Here is a 22521-nt window from a genome sequence, read left to right on the forward strand (position 1 = left end):
TGTTCATTCCCCTTCCACTAATTAAACAGTGACAAAACTAAAACTGGTGATCAGTGTTTTGTCACACACGGTAGCTCTGATTCTGCACTTGGTTACACCAGTACAACTCACTTGTCTGCAGTGGAGTTATTCCTGATTTATATTGGTTCAAGTTAGAGAAGAATCAGGCCATTGTGATCAGAGGGACAGCTTGAGGAGAAGAGAAATCATTAAAAGTTCATAACAATGAGGCAAATGAAATCAGCTGAGCTAGATATTCCAGGAACAGTGTAACCACAATAAATTTACCTCTGCATGTATGACCGCAGCAGCGTAATTCCCAGGAGGAAGTACATCATAATGGAGCACACCATCATAGTCAGTCCTAGGAGTATGGCCCGGTCTTCTCCTGCTTTCAGAGCAGTGACTGTTTTCCTTTTGTCCAGTAGATCATGATCCCTGACTTTTTGGTAAATATTTCTGAGGTTGAAAATAATACATTCATATGTGAAGTTCGTTTTAATTAGTGAACCCTCTAAAGGGTGGGTAGTTCCACCACCACTCCCATCTCATGGAAGAGAAAGGCTTAAGGTTCCTCAGATGTCCTTTTCAGTGGATTCCTTCTGACCTGGCAAGGAATTAATTCACTTCCAAAATATTTTACAATCATTTCTGAAAAGGTAAAACCCTTGTATTGCAAATATAAACATTTAGACCCCTGGGCCAGCTCAGTAAATCCATCTCTGATGTATCATCGACTCCAATGGAGTTACCTCACAATTGAATATTGACCCATTAATTCCAACTCTTGCTCCATTCCCTTGAACATTATTAGGCATCTTGGTGGGTGTTTTCTTCAGGCCCAAGTTCATTATAGTAGCCAGGCCAGAAGACAGGATGCACCCAAAAATGTCTGAGGGGACCTCATAACACATTCTTTCTTGTTAGTAAATTGGGGTAACTCTCTTTTAAGGAGTCTGATTCATATTTCCACTGACCTCCATGATCGTTGGATTGGGCCCTTCTTTCCTTTTCTTTTTTTAAATGTAGCTCATGGAATATCTTTTACTCATTAAAATTAAAACCCTATCTGAAAATTATCCATCAAAACTACTTTTTTTTGCAATTAAAAAAAATACAACAAACTATTTTCTCCTCCAGCTGAGTTCTTTTCACTTCCCATATTCTTTCATCTCTAGGCCTTTAATGATTCAAGGGGACACAGTGAAAAGGGAGGGATGCACTTGAGTACATTTCAAACACACTCAAACTTTGTGGGTTTAAAATGTACTTACACACCTGAGTCTGATCAGAAGCTTCTGTGTTTTCTGTTAAGGTTTTTTTGAATCATCCAGGCAGCACCCGATGCATGTAAGCCGCATATCTTTGAGCCCTGGCACCACCATAAAATGGTCATAGTACACCTGGAAGTAGTTCGTCTTCTACTGTCTGCAAAATGGCAGGTAAGCAGTATCAGCATAAGTACTATTTTGGGTTTTAACAAACCCACAACTCATCTAAGATGAAACCATCGAGTTTCACTTGTTCATATTAAAAAAACCCCATCATATAATCTACATTAATAGACCAAATGCTGCAATTTACAATAGAGTTACTACTACATATAGGGGTAGTAAGTCAGTCATTTTTATAATAATAGTTTTGATGGAAAACCATAAACGGAACCATGTCCACTAGAAACAGGACATACATTTTGACCAAGAGGTTCCCGAACCTTTGCAATATTTTTGATGCATCTGAATTGAGTTTGAGTTTATAGTGAGAACCAAAACCGCGAAAGGCACCTGTGGTTTGGTGTTTTGTAGCAAAAGTTTTGCCCCGATCTTGCTAGATGCTTTCAAACATTCCACAATACCTAAAATACAATGGATGAAATCCTGGTTCCACTGAAGTCAATGGGAGTTTTGCCATTGACTTCAATAGGGCTAGGATTTCACACATCTCTCTAAGTTTTTTCCATTACTACTGATATTTTTTCTTTGGGCTTTTCTAGTCATTACTTTCTCCAGATAGTAATTTTCTTTCCCAAGTTTCTGAGTTCACTTCTAATTTACTTAGATTTCTAGGGTTTCTCTATAAAACCTGGTTCCTTAGAGACTCTCTACTACTTCCTTCACTGGAAACTAAACGGTAATTCAGCCTATTGAGATTTTCTGTGGTATTGTGAGAAATCTTTTGTGATTTTATTGGAGGCCGTTGCCTTCAAAGAACTGTTGTAAAATAATAATCTAATGTTACTTTCCTATTATTATTTATCAAAATGTATTTAACTCTGATTGCTGCTATTAAGATATGCATTGCTTCCAAATGAAAGCAGGCAGTAAGGTACCAATAGTCATACAGTTCTAGAACATTAGCCAATCACAGAGCATAGCTTATGTCAGTCTGTAGACATAAAACAGACACAGCGCAATCAGTCTCTAATGTCACCAGAACAACCAGAACATAAAAGTGATTTAAATGGACGATTAAAAAACAAACAGCTAATTGAAAATAGTTACAAATGTTTCCCATATGGTCGGTCGCCAAGAAATGTGCAATGAAAGGTAAAAAGATGGACTATAAGGTATGTTGTAGAAATAATCTATCTACAAGATGACTGAAATCTTAGCAGTGTGTGGGGAAAGACTGTCACTTAACGTTGTCAAGATTCTGGGGTGACAGTGAATAAGGATCTGATGAGGTAATGCCAGGAGCATTGGCTCAACTGTTTTTCTATTGGCATTTTTGTTGAAAAGCCCTACAAAGATGGAATTTGATGCATTTTATGTGATGTCTTCATACCCTAAATTGCTGCTGTAAGTAAGCCTGGGTAACAGTTGAATATTGTGCAAGTATATGGCTAGATGGTGACGTGAGACACAGATCATTAGAACGTGGTGGTGTGTCAGACGCACCAACACAGGAATAGCTCCAGGAGATGCAGCAAACTGTCACAATTCCTCCCCTTCTTTCCCCTTGCTCCAATGGGTTAGTGGGGGAAAGGTAACTTGCTGCTGGTCAATACCAGCAGAAAATTCTGACGCTGTCCCTGTGCCAACCAAAGAGAGTAGGAGAGGATGGAGCCAAGGCTCTGTGCACTTCCTAACTCTCCCTGCCCACCTTTTCAGTGGGAACAATGAGATGGTATGTAGCACCTGTTTACATCTATGAACCTTCATTCGATACATGGGTAGCCTGTGCAGCAGAGTAATGGGAGATCTTAACTCCACCTTATTCCCTCGTGTGGGGGTGTAATCCAAATCACAATCTAACCCATAAGCAGCATGTCCTGCCACAAGCAGAAGCACCACTACCTCATCTCATCTGGGGTAGCAAAGTTATTTTACGGGGACAACTGGCCTTCACGTCAGTACAGTGGACGACCCTACTAAAATCCACTCGGCAGCATGTGGCTTTGTGTTGGAGTGGTTTGGGCATGTGTGTAATATGCGCCTCTCTGCTGGGTGGGAGTTCTCAGATGTGAACGATTAGCATAGTGGAGGAGCTGCTCTCAGTAGTGCTATACAGAGTGCTATACTTAGGCAGCTGATTTCCGTGCCTGTTGCTGCCAGGACACAATTAGCTCACTGCTGTGGTGTGTGTAAATGGAGTCAAAGATCAATGCATCCTGGCCATTACATCTTGATGATTCACTCCAATAACTGAGCTCATGTGATAACTTCCCATATGCCTCATTGTTTATTTGTTCGTTTTTTAAAGTCCTAGGCCTGATCTTCTCTCTCCTCTTATAAAAAAGAACTTAATGTAAATAAGCCCAGGTGCACACAAGGTCTTTGCTCCTCCTATTGTCTGTGTTGCCATTTCACCCTGATAAATCCCCAGGTTCCCCTGTCAAATGGCTCAGCTGATGCAGCCTGGCTTACTGCACACTCGGATGTGACTGCTACAAGAGGAAAATTACACATGGTCGAGTTATGTAGGATGTGGGTAGAGCAACGGGACTCTCTTTCTCACAATTCTCAGTATCTCTACAGTGTAGTCAGCAGTTCTTTATATGATATCTGAGTCCAAGTGAGAGCTTAGCGAGACCTTGTGCAATGAAACTAAGCAGCACAGGCTATGTTTTGGCAGACTGGGAACTAGAGAGACAAGGTGATCTACAGGGTCTGTCCGAATCTAGTGGCCTGAATAAAGAATCCTATCTATGTTCATTACAGCCAAGAACTGTTCATTCTCCATCACAAAGGACACCAGCTTAGCACCAGCTTAGCACCAGCCCCAGTGATAGGAGGGGGCCTGACAAATGCACCCTCTTGCACACTATGGTCTCAGGGGTCTGGTCTCCTGACTTGAGGGTGTGCCCGGGGTACATATTTTTAAAAGGAGAAGTAAGGTGTGCTAGAGGGATGAATGGCCCAGAGTCTCTCTAAACAGCCAGCACTACTCCTTCTCCATCCATCTTACATGGCCACAAAGAATAAGGGCAAGATTTTGCATATAAAATGTTTGTGCATCATTTCTACATTCTCCCTTGCAGCTGAGAACTCGAGATCCCATCCTGAGAGGTGCTGATCTTTTACAACACCCAGCACAGTCATTAGAAGCTGTAGATACTCAGTATCTCTCAGGATTAGATCCCAAATTGGCAGTCTGGGAGCACTGCAGATGCGAGGAATAGGATTCTCAGGCTTGCTCTCTAATTCAAGTCACCCGTACAAAATCTCCAATAATCTAGCATCTGAGCTAGAAGGACACACTTTGGATTTTAAAAAAAGTCACAAATCAGCCTAAGAAATCCCACCCTTCACAACTTTACTGTTTAGTGGGTCAGTTAATTTAGATACTTTCTAATCTGACAGCACTGTCATGTGGATGTCAGATGGGAATACCGACTTGCTTGTATTATTCCAAATGACTTTGAATCTTGACTCAGTTCTCTGACATCACAGTTGTTATGCAGACGTCATTCATGCCATGCATCTCTAGGTACCAGAAAACCTTGAATGTAGAGGTCAAATCCAAACCTGGATATCACCTGCAAGGTTCCGAGTGCTAAACATTCAGGGACCTTTTGTGATCAGCAGCGTGTGTCCCGTTCCTTTTTTTTTAAAAAAAAAAAACATGTATATGTATATGGTTGCATCAGGTTTGTTGTAATGAGAACTGGAACACAAGCGAACTCACCTGAGGGCCTGATCCAAAGCTAACTGAAGTCTGTGGAATGGCTCCCATTGATTTCAATGGGTTTTAGATCAGGCCAAACAAGCTCACTTAAAATCCTCCAAAAGACATTCCTCAGGTTTGCCAAGCCCAGGAGATTGGGGTAAAAACAATAGAACACAACTGAGAAACAAGTGACGGCTTAAACAGCCTTTAGGGCTCCCAAAACTTAAAGGGTGACATTTGAAAAAACAGTCAATGTCTAAAATGAACATGCAATATATGCCGTTTCAGGCCTTAATCCTACAAACACTTATACCTATGAGTAATTTTACATGCAGATAGCCTCCTTGTGTGTATAGATACTCAGGTGCATAAAAATGTTTGCAGGATCAAAGCCTTACATGCTTATTTTTGAGGATATGCCCCCTGAAAAATCTGTGGTTGAGGGGTTTTGTTATGTGAGCATCTTACTGCTCCATCCCATAATCTCCCTGTATGATGCCAGAAAAACAAAAATTTCTATGAAGGGATCATTTTTGGGGTTTTTTTCTCTATAAATCACTCCTTATTGGAGATGGTGATTTTGCAGGTGACCTTGTATGCACTAAAATCACTGCAAAGTGTCTGCAGTGGAGTTCCTCCTGTTAGCACTCTGTTAACGCCTCTCCTTTTGTGTTTCTGAGACCATAACTGAGATGCTCTGATTTCGGTTTTCTATTTCCATTCACTCTCACAAAATATCATTTATTACTTGTATGGCACTAACACTGCCTTAGATATGGGTGAACAGAGATGACTAGGAAATTAACCCAGATCAGTTGCGTCAAAAGCAGCTATGGTAACTACTGTATTGTCAGTGCAGCCAGAGGTAGTAAGGGTACTGTTGTATGTAACGGCAGCTGCTGTATGTTACTGGATCTCAGAAGGCCATTAATTGCTCCCACTGAAGCCAATGGCAAAACTCCCATTGAACTGAATAGAAGTAGCATTGGATCCATATTACTACTGTTTCCTTTATGTAGCAGAATATAATGCATGTAATCAACGTGTACTGTAGACAGCGTCTCACTCCCTCAGACTCTGGGAGCATCTGTGCTGCTGACTGTGTTACACTGTATATCAGACACTGGATGCAGGTGGCATTGACTGCTGAATAACTACTTTGTGCCAAAAAGAACTGACTGCTTGTATCTCTTTGTGGCCTGGTATGAAGGATCTGATTGTCAAAGGTGCTGAACACTGACAGCATCAGCTGAAGCCTGTGAGAGTTTTGAGGGGCTCGTTAAATCAGATCTTCTGTAAATGTCTCGCACAGGGCCAGCCTTGGACAGACCTTTCCAGTTCTGAGTATAAATACAAAAGAATAAATTTTTTTCAGGCCAATAAGTATTTAAGGGAGACATTTTCAAAGCCATCTACATGCCCTATTCCCACTGAAAATCAATAGGAATTGGGTGCAAAACTGGTCTCTCTGTCTTTGAAAATCTCCCCCTCAATATTTTACAAAAATACACTTATGTAGGACCAGATTTTCAAAAGAGCACAGAATTCACACGGGGCCAGATTTTCAGAAGAGCTCAGCTCCCATTTAAGTACCAAAATAAGTGGGCAGATTTTCAGAAGAGCTCAGCAGGTTGGGTGCAGGTTGAGCACCTAACCTCACAAGTACATTTTCCAAAGCAGAGACCAGCAGTAATGTCCTAGTAGGACCCACTGGAGTTGTGGATGCATTTACTTCTGTTTTTGCTTCAGCGAGGGCTGATTTTTTGTGATTACATTTAATAGCCAGTGCAAGGGGGATGGAGGAGAGAAAAAAAGGAAGAGAAAAAAGTGAAATGCATCTGAATCGTGGCAAGACAAGTTGTCCAGCAAATCTCACTACAAATAGGAGAAATTTTGGAGGGATGAGGCTGGGCACTACCAGACAATTGTTCTCTCATCAGTGATATTTAACTTCCTTTATTCCCAACTGAGCACTGCCTTTGTCTATGGACTTTAAACCTCTCCCCTCCTTCCCTTTCATTCTCTTGTATGTAATTCCCAGCTGCTGAAGGAACTCTAGTAATTTACACTATTCCTTTGTCTCCTTCAACCAATCCCCTCCACCAGAACCACTCAAATGAGCTGGCCTTTTCATAATAATTAGCTCACTCTCATGTCCTCAGTGACTGTGCAATACATATAGGCTTCAAAGGATTTGATTTTTATCAGTAAATGTCGGTAAACGTTGATTTTGCTGCACACACAAAAACTGACAAAGATATTTCCCTCTATAATAATCTAAATTTACAGATAGGCAAGTAAGAAAAATTTGCTTGAGAATTTATTGAAGTTTGATTTACAGATATTTACTTTGTATATTTTCACATCATGTTGACGATCTGTGTATTAATAACTATATGAAGCTTTAACTTTTTGAATCTCTGCTACTGTCATTACATAATTATTGTCTGATCTAGCCATTATCTGATCCCCTCATAATTTTTGTGAAAATATAAATTGACAAAAAATTAAAAAATATTTAAGACCCATAATTTTGCACAACTGGGGACATTTAAATTGAAAAAAATGTGAAAAAACGCTTAAAAATGAACATTGATATTATCCATCAAAATCACAAAACAAAACAAAAAACTAATTCTGCCAAAGTGCGCTCCTTCTCTATTTACTTACACACACACACACAGACACACACACAGACAGATTCTATGACAACTCTCTAATTTCATGTGCATGGTATCATCCAGTCATGGAAGTTATTTAGGGTGGTATTCTGACTTGGACAGCCAAAGTGTTGGGGACAGTGTTGCTTGAGCAATATTAACTAGAGGAGAAGGCAGGATGTTGTTGTTAGCCTTGGTGGTAGGGGGTTGTGCTCACGTGGAGTGGCTAGCACATCTGTAAAGAGGTTCAGGATGTGCCAGCCTCAGAGCTGAATCCAACTGCTAATGACCACTGTGGGGGCAAGAAGGACCTTGGACACACCTCCAGCATGTCTGATCAGACCCTTTTGGGGGGCTGCACCAGAAATCCCCTCCATTTATCAAGCAATTCTCTCCTAGAAGTCTCTTGCAGGGGAGTACTGGGGGGGAATGGCTTTCTGCATCTCTCCCTCCTCCCACTGCACAACCACCTGGGGGAAGCCAGGATCTGACCCTTCATAGAGACACCAGTTTAAAAACCACAAAACATAGTAAGTGCCATTACTGTTTACCTTTTCTCGTCATGTCTGTATGATGTGGAGGTCCGGCCACTAGTCCAAATAAACATCTTAGAGGATTGCTCAGTGGTGCCTTTCCTTACTGAGGAGGTCTTGGAGGGATGACGGAAGGACCTAGGAAGAGAGGGATAGTCTTTGTCACTATTCATTTGAAACATACCAGACCACGTTGTGTCCATCATGCTAAGTTCCCAGGCCTGGATTCCTATCCATTCGGTAGTGCTCAGTGGGCTTTGGTCAGAGGAGATGGACCTTCTGATTATTTAAGGCGATATGTAAAATAACCGAGATGATCTTTCTGTTCCCTTTCAGGAGGTTTACTTGACACAAAATTATCGTCTACTTTTTTTCTCTCTTTTATTTGTTTTGGCACACATCAGAGATAAGACGTTGTTTCGTTGCTCGTACTTTACTGCCTGAGCACACACTTGCTTTGCTGTTGGATCACCCTGGTGACACTTGCACACGCTGTAGAAAATGAAAATTTCACCTTGGAGTGAACTCCATGTGCTGGCTAAACAATATGCTGGAATCTGCTGCTGTTCCCATCACTTTTGCATGTTTTCCTCATTGGCCTAAGACCTCTTGATACATTTGTTCTAAGCAGCCATAGATTTGAAATAATTATGTGAGTCCATGGTATCTTCAGAATGCATTGATCTGTTACCAAACTCATAGTTAAATCTAACTGCAGTTCCAGTCCCTCTCCTGGCTGGCATTCTGATTGGTGCTGCTTGAGAGAATCATAGCAACTTGACCAGGTGCTCCATTGATGCATGCAGAATAAATGTTGAGGACAGTTTGTTTTCCTTTTTCTATTGCTCATATAATGGATTAACTCTTTGATCTCCAGCATTCTTAGCTGGCTCCTAGGCCCTAATGTAATAAACATGATTAATAACATCAGGCTGATCTTTCTGGTGAGAGTCTCTGCCAGCATTAGATCTTTTCCCCAGCATGTCAGTGTGATGTATGTAATTTAAGAGGTTATGTATTTGTGTTACAGTTCATTATAGGCTCAGTCCTGCAACCCTAAATCAGTCAAAACTCCCAGGGAGCGCCTTGCCTGAATAAAGACTGAGTTGCAGCACCTGGAGCTATTGATTCTTTTGGAAGTGTATCTGATATCACTACAGACTTTAAAAGGATTTCAGATTTCAGTTCCTTTTCATGCAGGCAAATTATTGATCCAAACCTGCTAAGATGATAGAGTCATGGTTGTCGTAGAAGCAGAACAAGGATTTTGTTTTTTAAACTGGACTCCAATTAATTTCCTCCTCCTGTCCCCTTAATCTACACTCTCTTCAGCAAATTCTCCCAATCTAAGCTTTGTGGTTTCTTTCATACCCTGACCCCCCCGCCAGTCTGGCACAACCTCCCACTTCATGTCTGCCAAGCACACTCTCTCTCCTCCTCCTGCCATGACTCCTTCCTACTCCCTGCTCACCAGCGGTTTCCCTAAACACTCCCCAAGCACAACTGCTGCCCAGGGTTTTCTCTTTTCTATAGCAGGGCATGATACCAGTGGCATTTCATTTTGAGACTTTAAGATTGAAAGAGGGGAGAAATGTAAAGGGGTTTTGATCTTGGGATTTGGTTTGGACTCTCTTCTCTTTTAAAAAAAATTCATTTATACCTAGGCTTGCCAGAATTCAATTTACCTTTTTTTATAATTTTGGTAATGTTTATTTTAGCATTTTATTTATTGACAGTAGACGTTGAGATTCAGAGTTAAAGCTTTATAAAGTACAAATTGTCAACATCATCTGTCAAAATATACAAAGTAAATAGCCTTCAATCAATCTCTAATAAGTTCTCAAGAAGAATTTTTCTTACTTTGCCTACCTATACATTTTATTGATCATCAATGAAAATATTGTTTGTTGCTTTGTGTGCATATGGTGAAAATTGATGTTTACCAACATTCACCAATAAAAATCTAATCCTTCCAAGCCTAACTATATCTCAATTGGCTCTGAATACTCATCCTCACAAACAGGTGACTTAATGATGCTCAGCATCTCGCCAGATTGGGCCCTTGATTGTAAAGTCCCTCTGGGCAGAGGCCATATCTCATTCTATGATTTGTAAAGCACTGCATGCATTTATTGCACTATAGAGCAGGGCTCAATAATAAAAATGAAAAGGTCTGGATTCTAAATGTCTTAACGTAGAACCTTTTCATACCTCGGTGGCCATTCCTTAGTTCACTGAGAAATAAACCTGGCTGCTTGCGTTTTCCACTGATAGTTCACAAGCATTCTAGAGCACGGTTTGTGTAAAAAATGCTGCAGTGCCACCATCTACAAAGTCACACAAAGGGCTGATTCATGTATCTGCATAGTTGTGAACCTGGGTGAATCCTCAGAACTGACTAAAATTGCTTTGGGGAAAAAAAAACTGGATCTGATCTGAAATCCAGTTTGGAGTATGTGAGGGCTGGAATCCAAATCTGGATTTGGATCAGAATTAATTGGACCCTTCCCTCTAAAAACAACCACCAAAACATTCTGCCTATTTAGACCTGGGGGAGGAGGGGGAGTCCATAATATGCTACAATGTGTCAGTGAGTTGGCCTTTCCACAAGTGTTCAGTGCCCTATTGTTAGCACTGAGCACCCTCAAAAATCCCTGTGAAGTGAATAAAATCTATCTATTACTCTGGGGCAGGGACCATCTTTTTGTTTTGCATTTGTACAGTGCCTGACACACTAGTCTCACGGTCCATCACTGGGGCTGCTTGGCACTACCATAATACAAATAAATAATCTATCTATCTAGATATTTGTATCACACTCAAGCGTGGACACAGATTAGGCGGGAAGGAGATCTCTCACTGCACCAGCCAAAGAGGAGGGAAAGCACTGCTTAAACAAGCAAGGGAGAAGAAAGGAAGCTATGTTCTCCCAGGTTCCTTACTTTAACCCTTGTTGCTTGTCACTGTGGTATCTGAACACGTAAACTGTCTTTTCTTTCCCTTTCACCTGAACAAAAATCATAGTTGTTAAGAAGTAGGGGAACAAAATATAAGAAAAGGCATTTGTGACTAAAATAACTGTGGTTTGGTTTGGAGGATGAAATAGTAGCTACCAGGATCTAATCAATATGATGACACATTAAGGAGTGTTTTCAAGCCATCAGAACAGAGAACTTGGGATACAGGATTCCTGGGTTCTGGTCTTAGCAATACCACTGACTTGCTCTGCAGCCATGGATAAGGTCTGGTCTACAGTAGAAAATTAGGTCGGCATAAATACATCATCCACAGGTATGAAAAATTCATACCCCTGAGCGGTGTATTTAAGATGACTTTAATCCCTGTGTAGAAAGCACTAGGCCGATGGAAGAAGTCTTCTGTCAATGCAGCTACTGCCTCTCTGGAGGTAGATTACCTATGCTGACAGGAGAACCCCTCCTATTGGTGTAGGCAGTGTCTACACTGACGCACTACAACGGTGCAGCTGTGCTGCTGTAGCGTTTTAAGCCAAGTGGCACTCAGGGAGTCTAACATTGGAGGGCCTCAGTTAGCAAACAGAAAATTGTGGCATTCACTATTAGTGTCCACTTTTGTAAATTGAGGCCTGGGCCTCTGTGCATCAGTTTACTCATCTGTACATACAAAGCAGTTGTGAGGACTTTGACATCTTCAGGAAGAAGGCCTCTCAGGCTGTGGTCACACAAAGTACAGTCACTCCTGTTGGAGTCTTTACTGAAAGGTAAAGTTACAAATGGTGTGTTAACGGCTAAAATTAAAAATACTGTAAAGGGCAGCTGAGGGACACAGCTGGACCTACTGGACTCTGTGCTGATGTAGCCTAACCCACCGCCATGGTCATTGGAAGACATGGAGGAGCTTGATTATCACAGACTTTGCTCTAAACTAAACTCAGCTGAGTGCACAGGAGAGGTGAGTGCATTCATTATACAGTGTTTCTTGGGCAGCATCCCCACAGGTAACGAGGCTCACCTAGTCAGAGTGCAGGCTTTCTGATGGCTGCCTTCAAAATGGAGGGGGGTGGCTACGACACAGAGAAGGGTGTGTGGGAAGGAGGGAGAGAGCTTTTTCTTTGGAAGAGTTTGGATGATTTCAGAAGCCAGTGCCTTGGAGCTATCCATATGTGATATCATTAATGCTGCCTGCTTCATTAGCTAGGCAATCCAAGCCACCCTTCACTATTTAACACATAATTACATGCCTAATCTTGTGTAAAATTGTAACACTAATGACATCACAGCAGCCACTCCAAAGGTCAGATGTAAGTGACTTGTTTCAGTGGTGTTTTTAGCTCTAAAGGTCACCTATAAGTTATAATCCTTTCACAGAAACAATAGGGTGTGAAATCTCCATGATCCTTCTTCAGAGGGCCTTTAGGGGAAAGAGACATTTCACATGGATGAATCTGAAACTAAGTTAATATGTGCTGGTTCAGTGGTTTGGTTGGACAACACGTGTGCTTCCCTGGCACTAAGTTTTTTTCAAATTGGACTGTGAATCTCAGTCCTTACTACCCAAAAATGCAAAATAATTTACCTGTAGTATTTGTGAGTACCATCCCCCTACTTTGGAGCAGCCCCGTTGATAAAAGGAAATACTTTTTCACACAACATATAATGAGACCGTGGAACTCATTGCCATATGATATCATTGAGGCTTAGAATTTAGCAAGATTCAGTTAGGGACTGGACATTTATATGAATGACAGCAAATCTCCAAATTTATAATAGTACCTACTAAAACGAAAAGAGATTTGAAATGGATATAAATCCTCAAGATCAAGTCTTAAAACAATCTCTGATTATTAAAAGTTAGGGGAGACTTCCCTGTGGGTGAAGATTATTCAACATGTGTCTACTGTTTCAGTATCTTGTACCTTTCTCTGCAGTGCCTGGTGCTGGCTACTCTCAGACACAGGATTAGAAGGGCTTTGGGTCGAATCCAGTATGGGAATTCCTGCATTCCTATTTCAATGAGGTTACTACAGAGATTGGTAAAGGAGGCCATGTTTTGGTTTTTGCAAAATCCAATTGGTCCTTGGGATCAGGGTTCCATTTTATTTAAATCACCACTGTTCAGGGGCAGGCTCTGAGGGAGTTCAAGGTGTACCGAGGTAAGCAATTTATGAACAGGCTTAAAATGGAGTCCAACTCCCACTAGTGTTTTCAAGTACATGTTACATTTACTCACTTTACTGTGCTGCATTTGCTTAGGGGCAGACTCTGATACCCTCAGTCATGATGAGTAGCAGCATTCTCCAGGAACAATCCTGCTGATTTCAACAGCACCACCTGTGGCCTAAAGTAGAGCTGGGCGAAATGTTTTTCAGCAAATAGTAAATTTGCCCAATAAATGCATTTTGAGAGGTGGGAAAACTATTAATGAATTTGGGTTGATTTTGGTGAATACATTTTATCCAAAAAAATAATTAAAAAATAATGAAATGTCATTTTGAAATTAAATTAATTTTTTGACCACCAAACCGGAAAAAAAATATCAATGATTTGCTCAGCTCTAATCATAATAAGGTACTGCCTAATGTGAGTAAAGGTGGGAGAACTGGGCCTCTGCTTTTCTGTTAGCTCTGGAGAAAACGTTTCAGATAAATAGTTTCAATTTTGGCCTAGAGTTATGTAAATGAAATGTCTTACTGCAAATTTGACTACGAAACCAAATTGCTTTGTGCTGTCATTAGCTCCTCCAGAAAGAGAAAACAAAGCATGAAGGAGCAATGTTTGCTTTCTACCAAGAATATTAACATTTTAGTTCACGTCTTTCAGATCTCTGCTTGCTGGCCTAAGGATGCACCAAACTATCCACAGGAGATTTGGCTACTGCGGAACATGAGAGAGGCAATACAGCAATTACACACACACAGTGGTATTATCCTCACAATTGTGATGTCACAGGGCTGTAATTATTATATACTCACACTTCAAGGGAAATACTATGTTGAGTTCACCAGTTTTTAATCTCCATTTAAATGGTGTGCACAGGTATCAACATACAAACACACCTCAGAAGTAGAAAATAACTTCAGTTCACATTTTTACACCCTTGATATAGATATACTGTGAAACATCTGCAGCTGCCTAGAAATTCCTGATTGTCATTACACTGCATACAATGGCCCTTTGGCACTTCCGGCTAGCATTAGGGATGGAACTCGGATCTTCCTGCCTCAAAAGCACAGGCTTCTACCATTTGAGCGAAAGGAGAATCTTTGTCAGCAGGATAGGGTCTGTGGAACACAGCGAGCAGCTCTGAATTCATCCATTAAAGGGAAATGGACATCAATGCTAATCAGGTCATCATAGCATTTATGCACTAAGGCTCCACTCCCACTCCAGCCGAAGTCAATTGCAAAACTCCTATTGACTTTAACGGGGCAGGATTAAGCTCTAACACTTATACCTTTTACAGTGACAGTCACTGGAAACCTTTCCACTACATCCCAAATCAATTCAACAGCACCCAAGTCATCATTATAACCAATAATCATGTGTACAGTGCTGTAAATTTACATAGTGCTTTTGATGATCAGGCAAAAGAGTTTAATCTGAGACAGCCAAAGACAAGAAAAGACATGGAATCACAGTTGAGGTGAAGAGATAGCAGGTAGAATAATGTAGGAAAGATTCCTGGGAGAAGAGGGTTTGAGGTGGGAGAAAGAATGTGTTTGGTGGAATGAATGGGGGAAACGTTTCAAGCCGAGAATGGGAACTGGAGCTGAAGGAAACAGTAAAGAGAGAGGGACTGGGAGGGAACACAGGGACAGAAAGGTAGAAGCAGAAAATGAGATCAGACAGGTCAGTGGGGCCACTGAAAGTGAGGACGAGAGAGCTGAGGTGGACGTGGTAAAAGACAGAAAGGCGGTGGAGGCATTCAGTTTTCCAACACATTTTTCAAATGTCGAAACCCAACTTTGCAGTTCCTTTCAGAATTGCCAATGCTTCTTCGAAGCCTCTTGGCTAAGAACACGTGTAGTGTGGTGTCAGTTTAATATGTGCTCTGTCCTGTCCTCCATATGGGAGTGCAATGGGGACAGACTCAGTGATCTTATAGATCATTTCCATCTTATTACTTTCTGGAGAATCAGACAGGCTCATTTCCCCTAAGAAACCCTGCCCACAGTTCAAGCTATAATTACAATGAAGAGTGGAGGCCGTTCTGATTTGATTTGAACCAGTTCATCCAGCCTCACACTGATTACCATCTCTGCTGTCTCTCAGCAGTGAGCTCCATCATGCTAAGTGTAGCAGAGGGAATGGCAGCAGGTGACTGCTCTAATGTATATTGGGGACTGACCTGGTGCCTGGATGGCCTCAGGATCAGGTACCCAAAAAGGGTACTTTTGTTTTCCCTCTTCTTGTCTGCCCTGAGCACTAAGAGAATGTGGCCCCAAAATGCCATTTGTGTGTGTACGTGCATGGACTCAAGGTCATGAGGGTCTCCTTAGCATGTAGAATTCACTGGCAAGGTGACAAGGAGCAAAACCAGAGTCAGAGAACTGTTTCTAGAGAACAATCCTGATACCGAAGTATTCCTATGAATTGTTTTGTTGCTGCGTGACCAATGCCCTTCCCACTGTAATTCTAGGGAGCAGCCATGAAAATCATTAGATAATTCATCGGCATATTACTCAGGGTGCTATATTCATGCCGTATTCTATCTGGGGTGACTGCTTTCCTTTCTTAAGGTTAGAGTGAATTGTCTGGATGGGCATCTAACGCCCATTACCTCTAATCCTTCACCTTTGTACAGAGCCTGAGAAGGATAGTGTAGGTAATGTTTTAGGAAGGCACGAGAGGCTGATTTTGTGTTCGAGGTTTGCCTGTGTTCAGGATTCTGATAATCATAGGCTTCTCTGAGGCCTCAGTCGGCAGGCAAAATCCTCCCCCCAAAGTTAGGTGGGTCAAAATACGTGCTCTTCCTGTCAGTCTTCACACTAATGCCAACATTTGCGGAGCTGGTTCTACTTACTCGAGGTCATAACTGAAAATAAATACTACAGCAAATCAGGGATGCAGAGGAACAGAAGAAAAGCCAGCATGATCTAAGAACAGCAGCTATAAAGCAACTAGCTAAAGGAAATGCATCTGCTTTAGTGGAAGACAGCTACCACTTAGGGAATATTTAACGCCCGGGTAGCAGCCACTCTAAATCGTGCGGTGGTGCAGGCAGCATCAAATGGTGTGACTCTACTTCAGTGCCAGGATTTACTGTAGAGCAACCAAATGGTATAGAATAGGAACAACATACCCCAATGCAAGATAGTGACCTACATAAATAGCTCGTATTTATCTGCAATAGTTTATGATCTACAACAACGCTGAATGCTGACTAAAGCAACTGGCAAGTGATGATGTACTCCATTGGTATATGCTTGTAGGAGATCTCCTGGATTACTCCCTTGGAGAGTGCCCCTCATGGACACCAATACATTTTTCAGCTGGGTCTGGGATTTGCCCTTCTGGGGAAGTAGCTGGGGTTTCCTTTCCCACATGTTCCATGACCTATGGCACCAACAGGCACCATGCAAGCAAATTTTCCTGTCAGTCACTAGACCCTGAAAATCCATCTTTACAGTGTGTTGTATGTGGAGGGTCAGCATCATGGAGAAGAAAGATGGGCGCTAACAGTAAGCTAACGCTGCCTGTGAGGAGAGTTCAAGGAGGTTGCTGGAGGATGTTGCTGCCCTCTAACTTTTGCCTTGTCTCTGCATTCCTGCACCTTCCTCAAGTGCAGATCCCAGACTCAAACGGGGGATTCCACAGGGTCAAAGGGAATGATGTTATGGAGGCTGCATTTCCTCATTCTGTCCCCCTTGGGCAGGCATACAGTGGGCCCTCTGTTTGCAATATGAGATACAACATGGCTCAGGTCACCATCATGAGAGTGGAGTTAGCTACTTACACAAAACAAGAGGATTTTGGTTTTTTAAAAGGCAAAATATCTTCTGACTTGAGGTTACGGTCTATGCTTTTTTTCTACAACTATTTCATTAATAATATTTCTCTTGGTATTTACAAGAATAAAACAGAGCTATGCAGAAAGGGTAACACATTTATACCCCTGAGCTGCAGGCCTGCTCACAACCTACATGCCACTTTTGCCACACCTAAGTTATCTTAACCCTCCCAGTTTCCTTCTTATTTTCTACCTATCGTAGTTTATGGTCCTTCTCTAAAGACCGTATTTCCATGTTGTGGGGGACATCTGAATAACATCTGGAGTCTTGCCATTTAACCATGCTTTGTAACTTTTTGCCTTCCTGCTCCCTCTCTTGTTTAGGGAATACATGTCTACTAGGACTCTGTATAAGAAGCCTCTGTGCTGAGAATACAGATTTTAAATTCCTCACTTTTGACTTGAGGGCTTTTTTGACCAGCTTCCTCATTTGTGTGATATCCCTCAAACACGACCCCAAATGTTAATGTCACTAGCTAGTTCTTGGTATGGTCCCACTCCTGAGGATGCTGAATTTAATTATACTGGTCATTGCTATTTAGTAGATCAGTGATAGTGAGTTCTTAAACCAACTACTGGGTGTTCCCTAGATTAACTATAAGGGAGGGACTGCTGCATAGCAGTTACTACCTGTGACTAGGAGCTGAGGAATCCTGACTTCTATCTTTGGCTCTACCACTGAGTATGTCCTTGCTGCAATTATGGGGTGTGACTGCAGCTCCAGTTGCCATACCTGAGCTAGCTGCTTCACGTACTGGAGCAGCAAAGATACAGCAGCCCATGCTTCAGTCTGGTCTGTAGAAGCCCGCCTGGGGCTCTGGGTAATTACTCATGGGGCTAGGCCGTGCTGAATCATGTTCTGCCACAGCTTCACTCCTCACTGTTCACACCTCATGACTACACTATAGACATACCCACTGACTTGCTGAATGACCTTTAGCCAGTCATCGAATGTCCCCAGGCCTCAGTTTACTCCTCAGTAGAATGATGATGCTATTCCCTCTCTGTACTTGTGAGGTCTATTTGTACTGCATTTTGAGATGACTGAATGACTAAAGAGCCGACCTTATTTATTCTCATCATCATCTGGTGATGATGAGTTTTCAGTCCCAGCATGCGGCAATAGCATCTCTTGGCGCTCTGCAGTCAATGGGGATCATTGTCCCTGGGGAACAGCCGACAATAATTGTCACCTCTGCCTGTCAAAACTCAGTAAACAATTTTAAGCTTTCTGTGCCTTGTCAATTGTAAATGAATTTGCATTTACGTAGGAAATGACATGTTGGACAAGCACTATATTCATCGTTTCAAATGCTCCCACGATGCCGGGGAGGGCAGAGACTGTATGTAAAATGGTCCAGCTTTGTTTTGTATGTCCAGCAGTAGCACCAGCAAAAGGCTGGAAGGCATGAGTCTCCACTGTCTTCGAAGCACACAGAACCCCATTGGGACTTGAGCGGAGGAGTTTAAGGTTTGAAATCTAGCCTGATAGAGACCCCAGAACACTACATTAAGGAGGAAGGATGTTGAAGGCAACAATGGTGGAAGTTCACATTTAACTGTTTGAATCACACAGTCCCCATTTGAATCTTACCTGCATGACCAGCATTGTCACCTATAAACAGGGTGGCATGGAAAAGAGGGGACACGGGACATACAAAATAAAAACTGTGGTTTTCTCTGGCATTAGCCCTCCACTTCCATCTTAAACCACAACATAGACTGGTGGTTGTTTCCAGCTCAAGCTCTATGCTGGAAGCAGTCTTCATCCTACTTTTCAATGCCAAAAAATCTTCTCCACTAGCCTTGCATTCCTGGGCATACAATTGGTCAGATTTTCAGAAGAGCTCAGCTCCTTTTTTTAAGGCACCTGATTCTCAAAAGAATTGGGGGCACGCTGGGATCCAATGACTTGTGAACATAGGTTCACGAGTGTCACGACAGGAGCTGCTGGGTGCTGAACACTGTTGAAAATCCGCCCCTTATTCAGGTGCCTACACTGGAGCTGAGCTCTTTTGTCATTACTGCATAATGGTCAACTCTGAAGTGATATGCTAAAGGGAGATTCTGTTTCCCCTTATAAATGATTAGCTCTTTACTATATGCAGGAATGTGCAGTTGGATCTATCTATGGCCTTCATGAGTGTAAGTATCTGAGCCATTCAATCTTTCATGAATTTATCCTCACAACAGTGCAGTAAGATAAGGAAGTGCTAATATACCCCTTTTACAGATGGGGAACTGAGGCACAGAGAGGCTATATGACTTGCCCAAGGTCACACAGGAAGTCGGTGGCAGATCTGGGACTTGAACACAGTTCTCCCAAGTTGTAGGCCAATGGTCTAGCCACTGGGCCATCCTGCCTCTCTGGGAAGCCAGCACTCTTATTGAGAAGGTAGAAATAATGGCATAATTTCCCTAGGACTAGGTGTAGGGGTTAAAATAGATTGAAACATGGTGGAAGCCAAGGGGTTGCTGACAATACCAGCCAAGGGGTAGGGAGAGCTATGGGGAATGCTGTTTAGCCAAATCAGAGAATGGCAGGAGAGCTCATCGCTGCTTTGAGACCCATGATAAAGTTAAAAGGACTGTGTGCCAAATCCTGGCCCTCACGAAGTCAGTGAGAGTTCTGCCAGTGACTTCAGTAGGAGCAGATTTTGGCCCTGTGCATTTCTGTAGCTCTTAGTTACACCATTTCTAAGCATATATACTTGCTTGGGCCTTGTGGAAACAGAATGGAGATTTGCATTAACTGAGAAATACCTGGGTTGGAAATGTCACCCAACAGGACGTGTCACTCCGGGAAAGCTAAGACTGAAAAACTGATGGTGGCTGTGTTTGTGGGTGGGGAGCTCATGAGGAGAATTTGTGGTGTGGTATATGTAAGGGAGAGGATTTTATAGAAAAATAGAGTCCCCATCACCCCCGTGGAAATGACAAAGAAGGAACAGAGGGGAAAGAAGGAGATAAACAGCAGCAAAACAACCCCCAAAGGAAAAGAGCAAACAGAAGGGGCAGATATGGCAGAAGCGGCTCCTTCTCCCACTGCACCCATCTAATTCCTTCAGGGGGTCAGTCATCGCTTATCTCCTCTGTTTCAGTCCCTGTGTCACAGAGAACAGCAGCTGGAGCAAAGCAAAGGCACAGGCGATGCTAAAACTACTGTGCAATGGGAAATTGAACATTCTGGAATTATTTATTTTTGAGTTTGGCATTTGGATTAGCTTTAAAGAAACGTGCAGATAAGCAACCAGGCAATTACAGCCCAAATGTGTGTTTATGAATGGAAAGAACTACAGTCTACGTGGGCAATACTGAAACTCTAATTCAGTTAGGTTCCTTTTGTCATACCATTTATCATGGACACTAAAGGAGATGGAATTAAAAAGTAAATACCAGTCTAGGTTGCCTCAGGCCTGCCTTTTTAAAACTCTTAATTTTGTTGTTGTTGGTTTTCATTTCTGTTCAGAGAAATACAGCAGTTCACAGTTTTAGTAGCTCAGTAAATTGCATGAGGAGCTAGAAATACATAGCTGACCAAACACTTATAGTGCCAGATATCTGTTGATTTTTTTGGGATACAGTTATACATAAAATAATAATAAATAGCTCTTCCATAGCGATCTTCATTGGGTGATCTCAAAGCTCTTTACAATGGAGGTCAGTATCATTATCCTCACAAAACTGGGTGACTGGACAAAAAAAATGGCAGATGAAATTCAATATTGATAAATGCAAAATAATGCACATTGGAAAACATAATACCAACTATACATAAAAAATGATAGGGTCTAAATTAGCTGGTACCACTCAAGAAAGAGGTCTTGGAGTCATTGTGGACAGTTTTCTGAAAACATCCACTCAATGTGCAGCAGCAGTCAAAAAAGCTACCAATGTTAGGAAGCATTAGGAAAGGGATAGATTATAAAACAGAAAATATTATAATGGCATTATATAAATACATGGTATGACCACACCTTGAATACAGTGTGCAGTTCTGGTCACACCATCTAAAAAAGATATATTAGAATGGGAAAAGATACAAACAAGGGCAACAAAAATGATTAGGGGTATGGAACAGCTTCCATATGAGGAAAGATTAAAAAGACTATGACTTTTCAGCTTGGATATGATATGATAGAGGTCTAAAAAATTGTGACTGGTGTGGAGAAAATGAATAGGGGAGTGTTATTTACTCCTTCACATAACACAAGCACCAGGGGTCACCCAATGAAATTAATAAGCAGCAAGTTTAAAACATACAATATGAAGTACTTCTTCACACAACACAAGTCAACCTGTGGAACTCATTGCCTCGGGATGTTGTAAGTCCAAAGCTATAACAGCGTTAAAAAAAGAACTAGATAAGTTCATGGAGGACAGGTCCAATCAATGACTATTAGCCAAAATTGTCAGGGATGCAACCCCATGCTCTGGAGGTGCCTAGTCTCTGATTGCCAGAAGCCGGGCGTGGACGACAGGGGATGTATCACTCGATGATTACTTGTTTTGTTCATTCCCTCTGAAGCACCTCACATTGGCCACCGTCAGAAGACAGGATATTGGACTAGCTGGAACACTGGTATGACCAACTATGGCCATTCTGATGTTCTTATATTCAGCTTCCTCATCTGTAAAATTGAATATGTACCATTTTCTCAACACACTTGGCTATTGTGAGGAACAATTAACTGATGTTTGGAAAATGCTCTGAGATCCTCAGATAAAAGGAACTATGCATAAGGAATCTTTTTTTGTGTGCTCAGTGGCTGTCACAATTCCATCAGCAACCAGTCTCCTCTTTGTCCCTGCCACAGAATGATACAATTCTGCATTCAGGGGGGATGTACGCAAACACAAGCTATGAACAGTACAAATAGGGGGCCAATGTGTGTTATAATCATGTTACAGAATTGGGCTGCAGCCCATAAAGTCCATCGTTATAGTAAAGATCTCATAATTCAGTCCCAGATGTGCTTGCAAAACTACTAGGAGACAGTATCTGCTCCGGAGAACTTAAAATCTGAATACACTAGACAGATAAAAAGGTAAGAAAAAGGAAACATTATCATCCAACCTTACAGATTGGGAATGGAGGCACAGAGAGACAAAGTGAGCTGTCCAAGGTCACATAGGAAGTCTGTAGCAGAGGCAGAAACTGAACCTAAATCTCCCAAGTCCCAGTCCACTGCTATAATCTCAAGACCATCTTTCCTCTTTGCCATGTTATA

General features: G+C 41.8%; 1 protein-coding gene across 8 annotated transcripts in view; it reads right to left on the bottom strand.

Moving 5' to 3' along the window:
- Nucleotides 1–22521, bottom strand: part of KCNMB2 (potassium calcium-activated channel subfamily M regulatory beta subunit 2) — a 155138-nt gene that overhangs the window by 19074 nt on the left and 113543 nt on the right. For 7 of the 8 annotated variants that reach the window (XM_067536438.1, XM_067536436.1, XM_067536439.1 and 4 more), the window contains 2 exons: nucleotides 8321–8440; nucleotides 289–459 (listed from right to left, as the gene is read on the bottom strand). In XM_067536438.1, the coding sequence (XP_067392539.1) occupies nucleotides 289–459; nucleotides 8321–8376 (227 nt within the window). In that variant the 5' untranslated portion in view covers nucleotides 8377–8440. Of the gene's footprint in view, nucleotides 1–288; nucleotides 460–8320; nucleotides 8441–11944; nucleotides 12015–22521 lie in introns of those variants that run through there. The other variant, XM_067536440.1, reaches the window with a different exon arrangement.

The sequence above is a fragment of the Emydura macquarii genome, unplaced genomic scaffold (genome assembly GCF_026122565.2).
Source record: "Emydura macquarii macquarii isolate MOO-44397 ecotype Brisbane River unplaced genomic scaffold, CSIRO-AGI_Emac_v2 contig_3603, whole genome shotgun sequence".
Lineage (NCBI taxonomy): Eukaryota > Metazoa > Chordata > Testudines > Chelidae > Emydura > Emydura macquarii.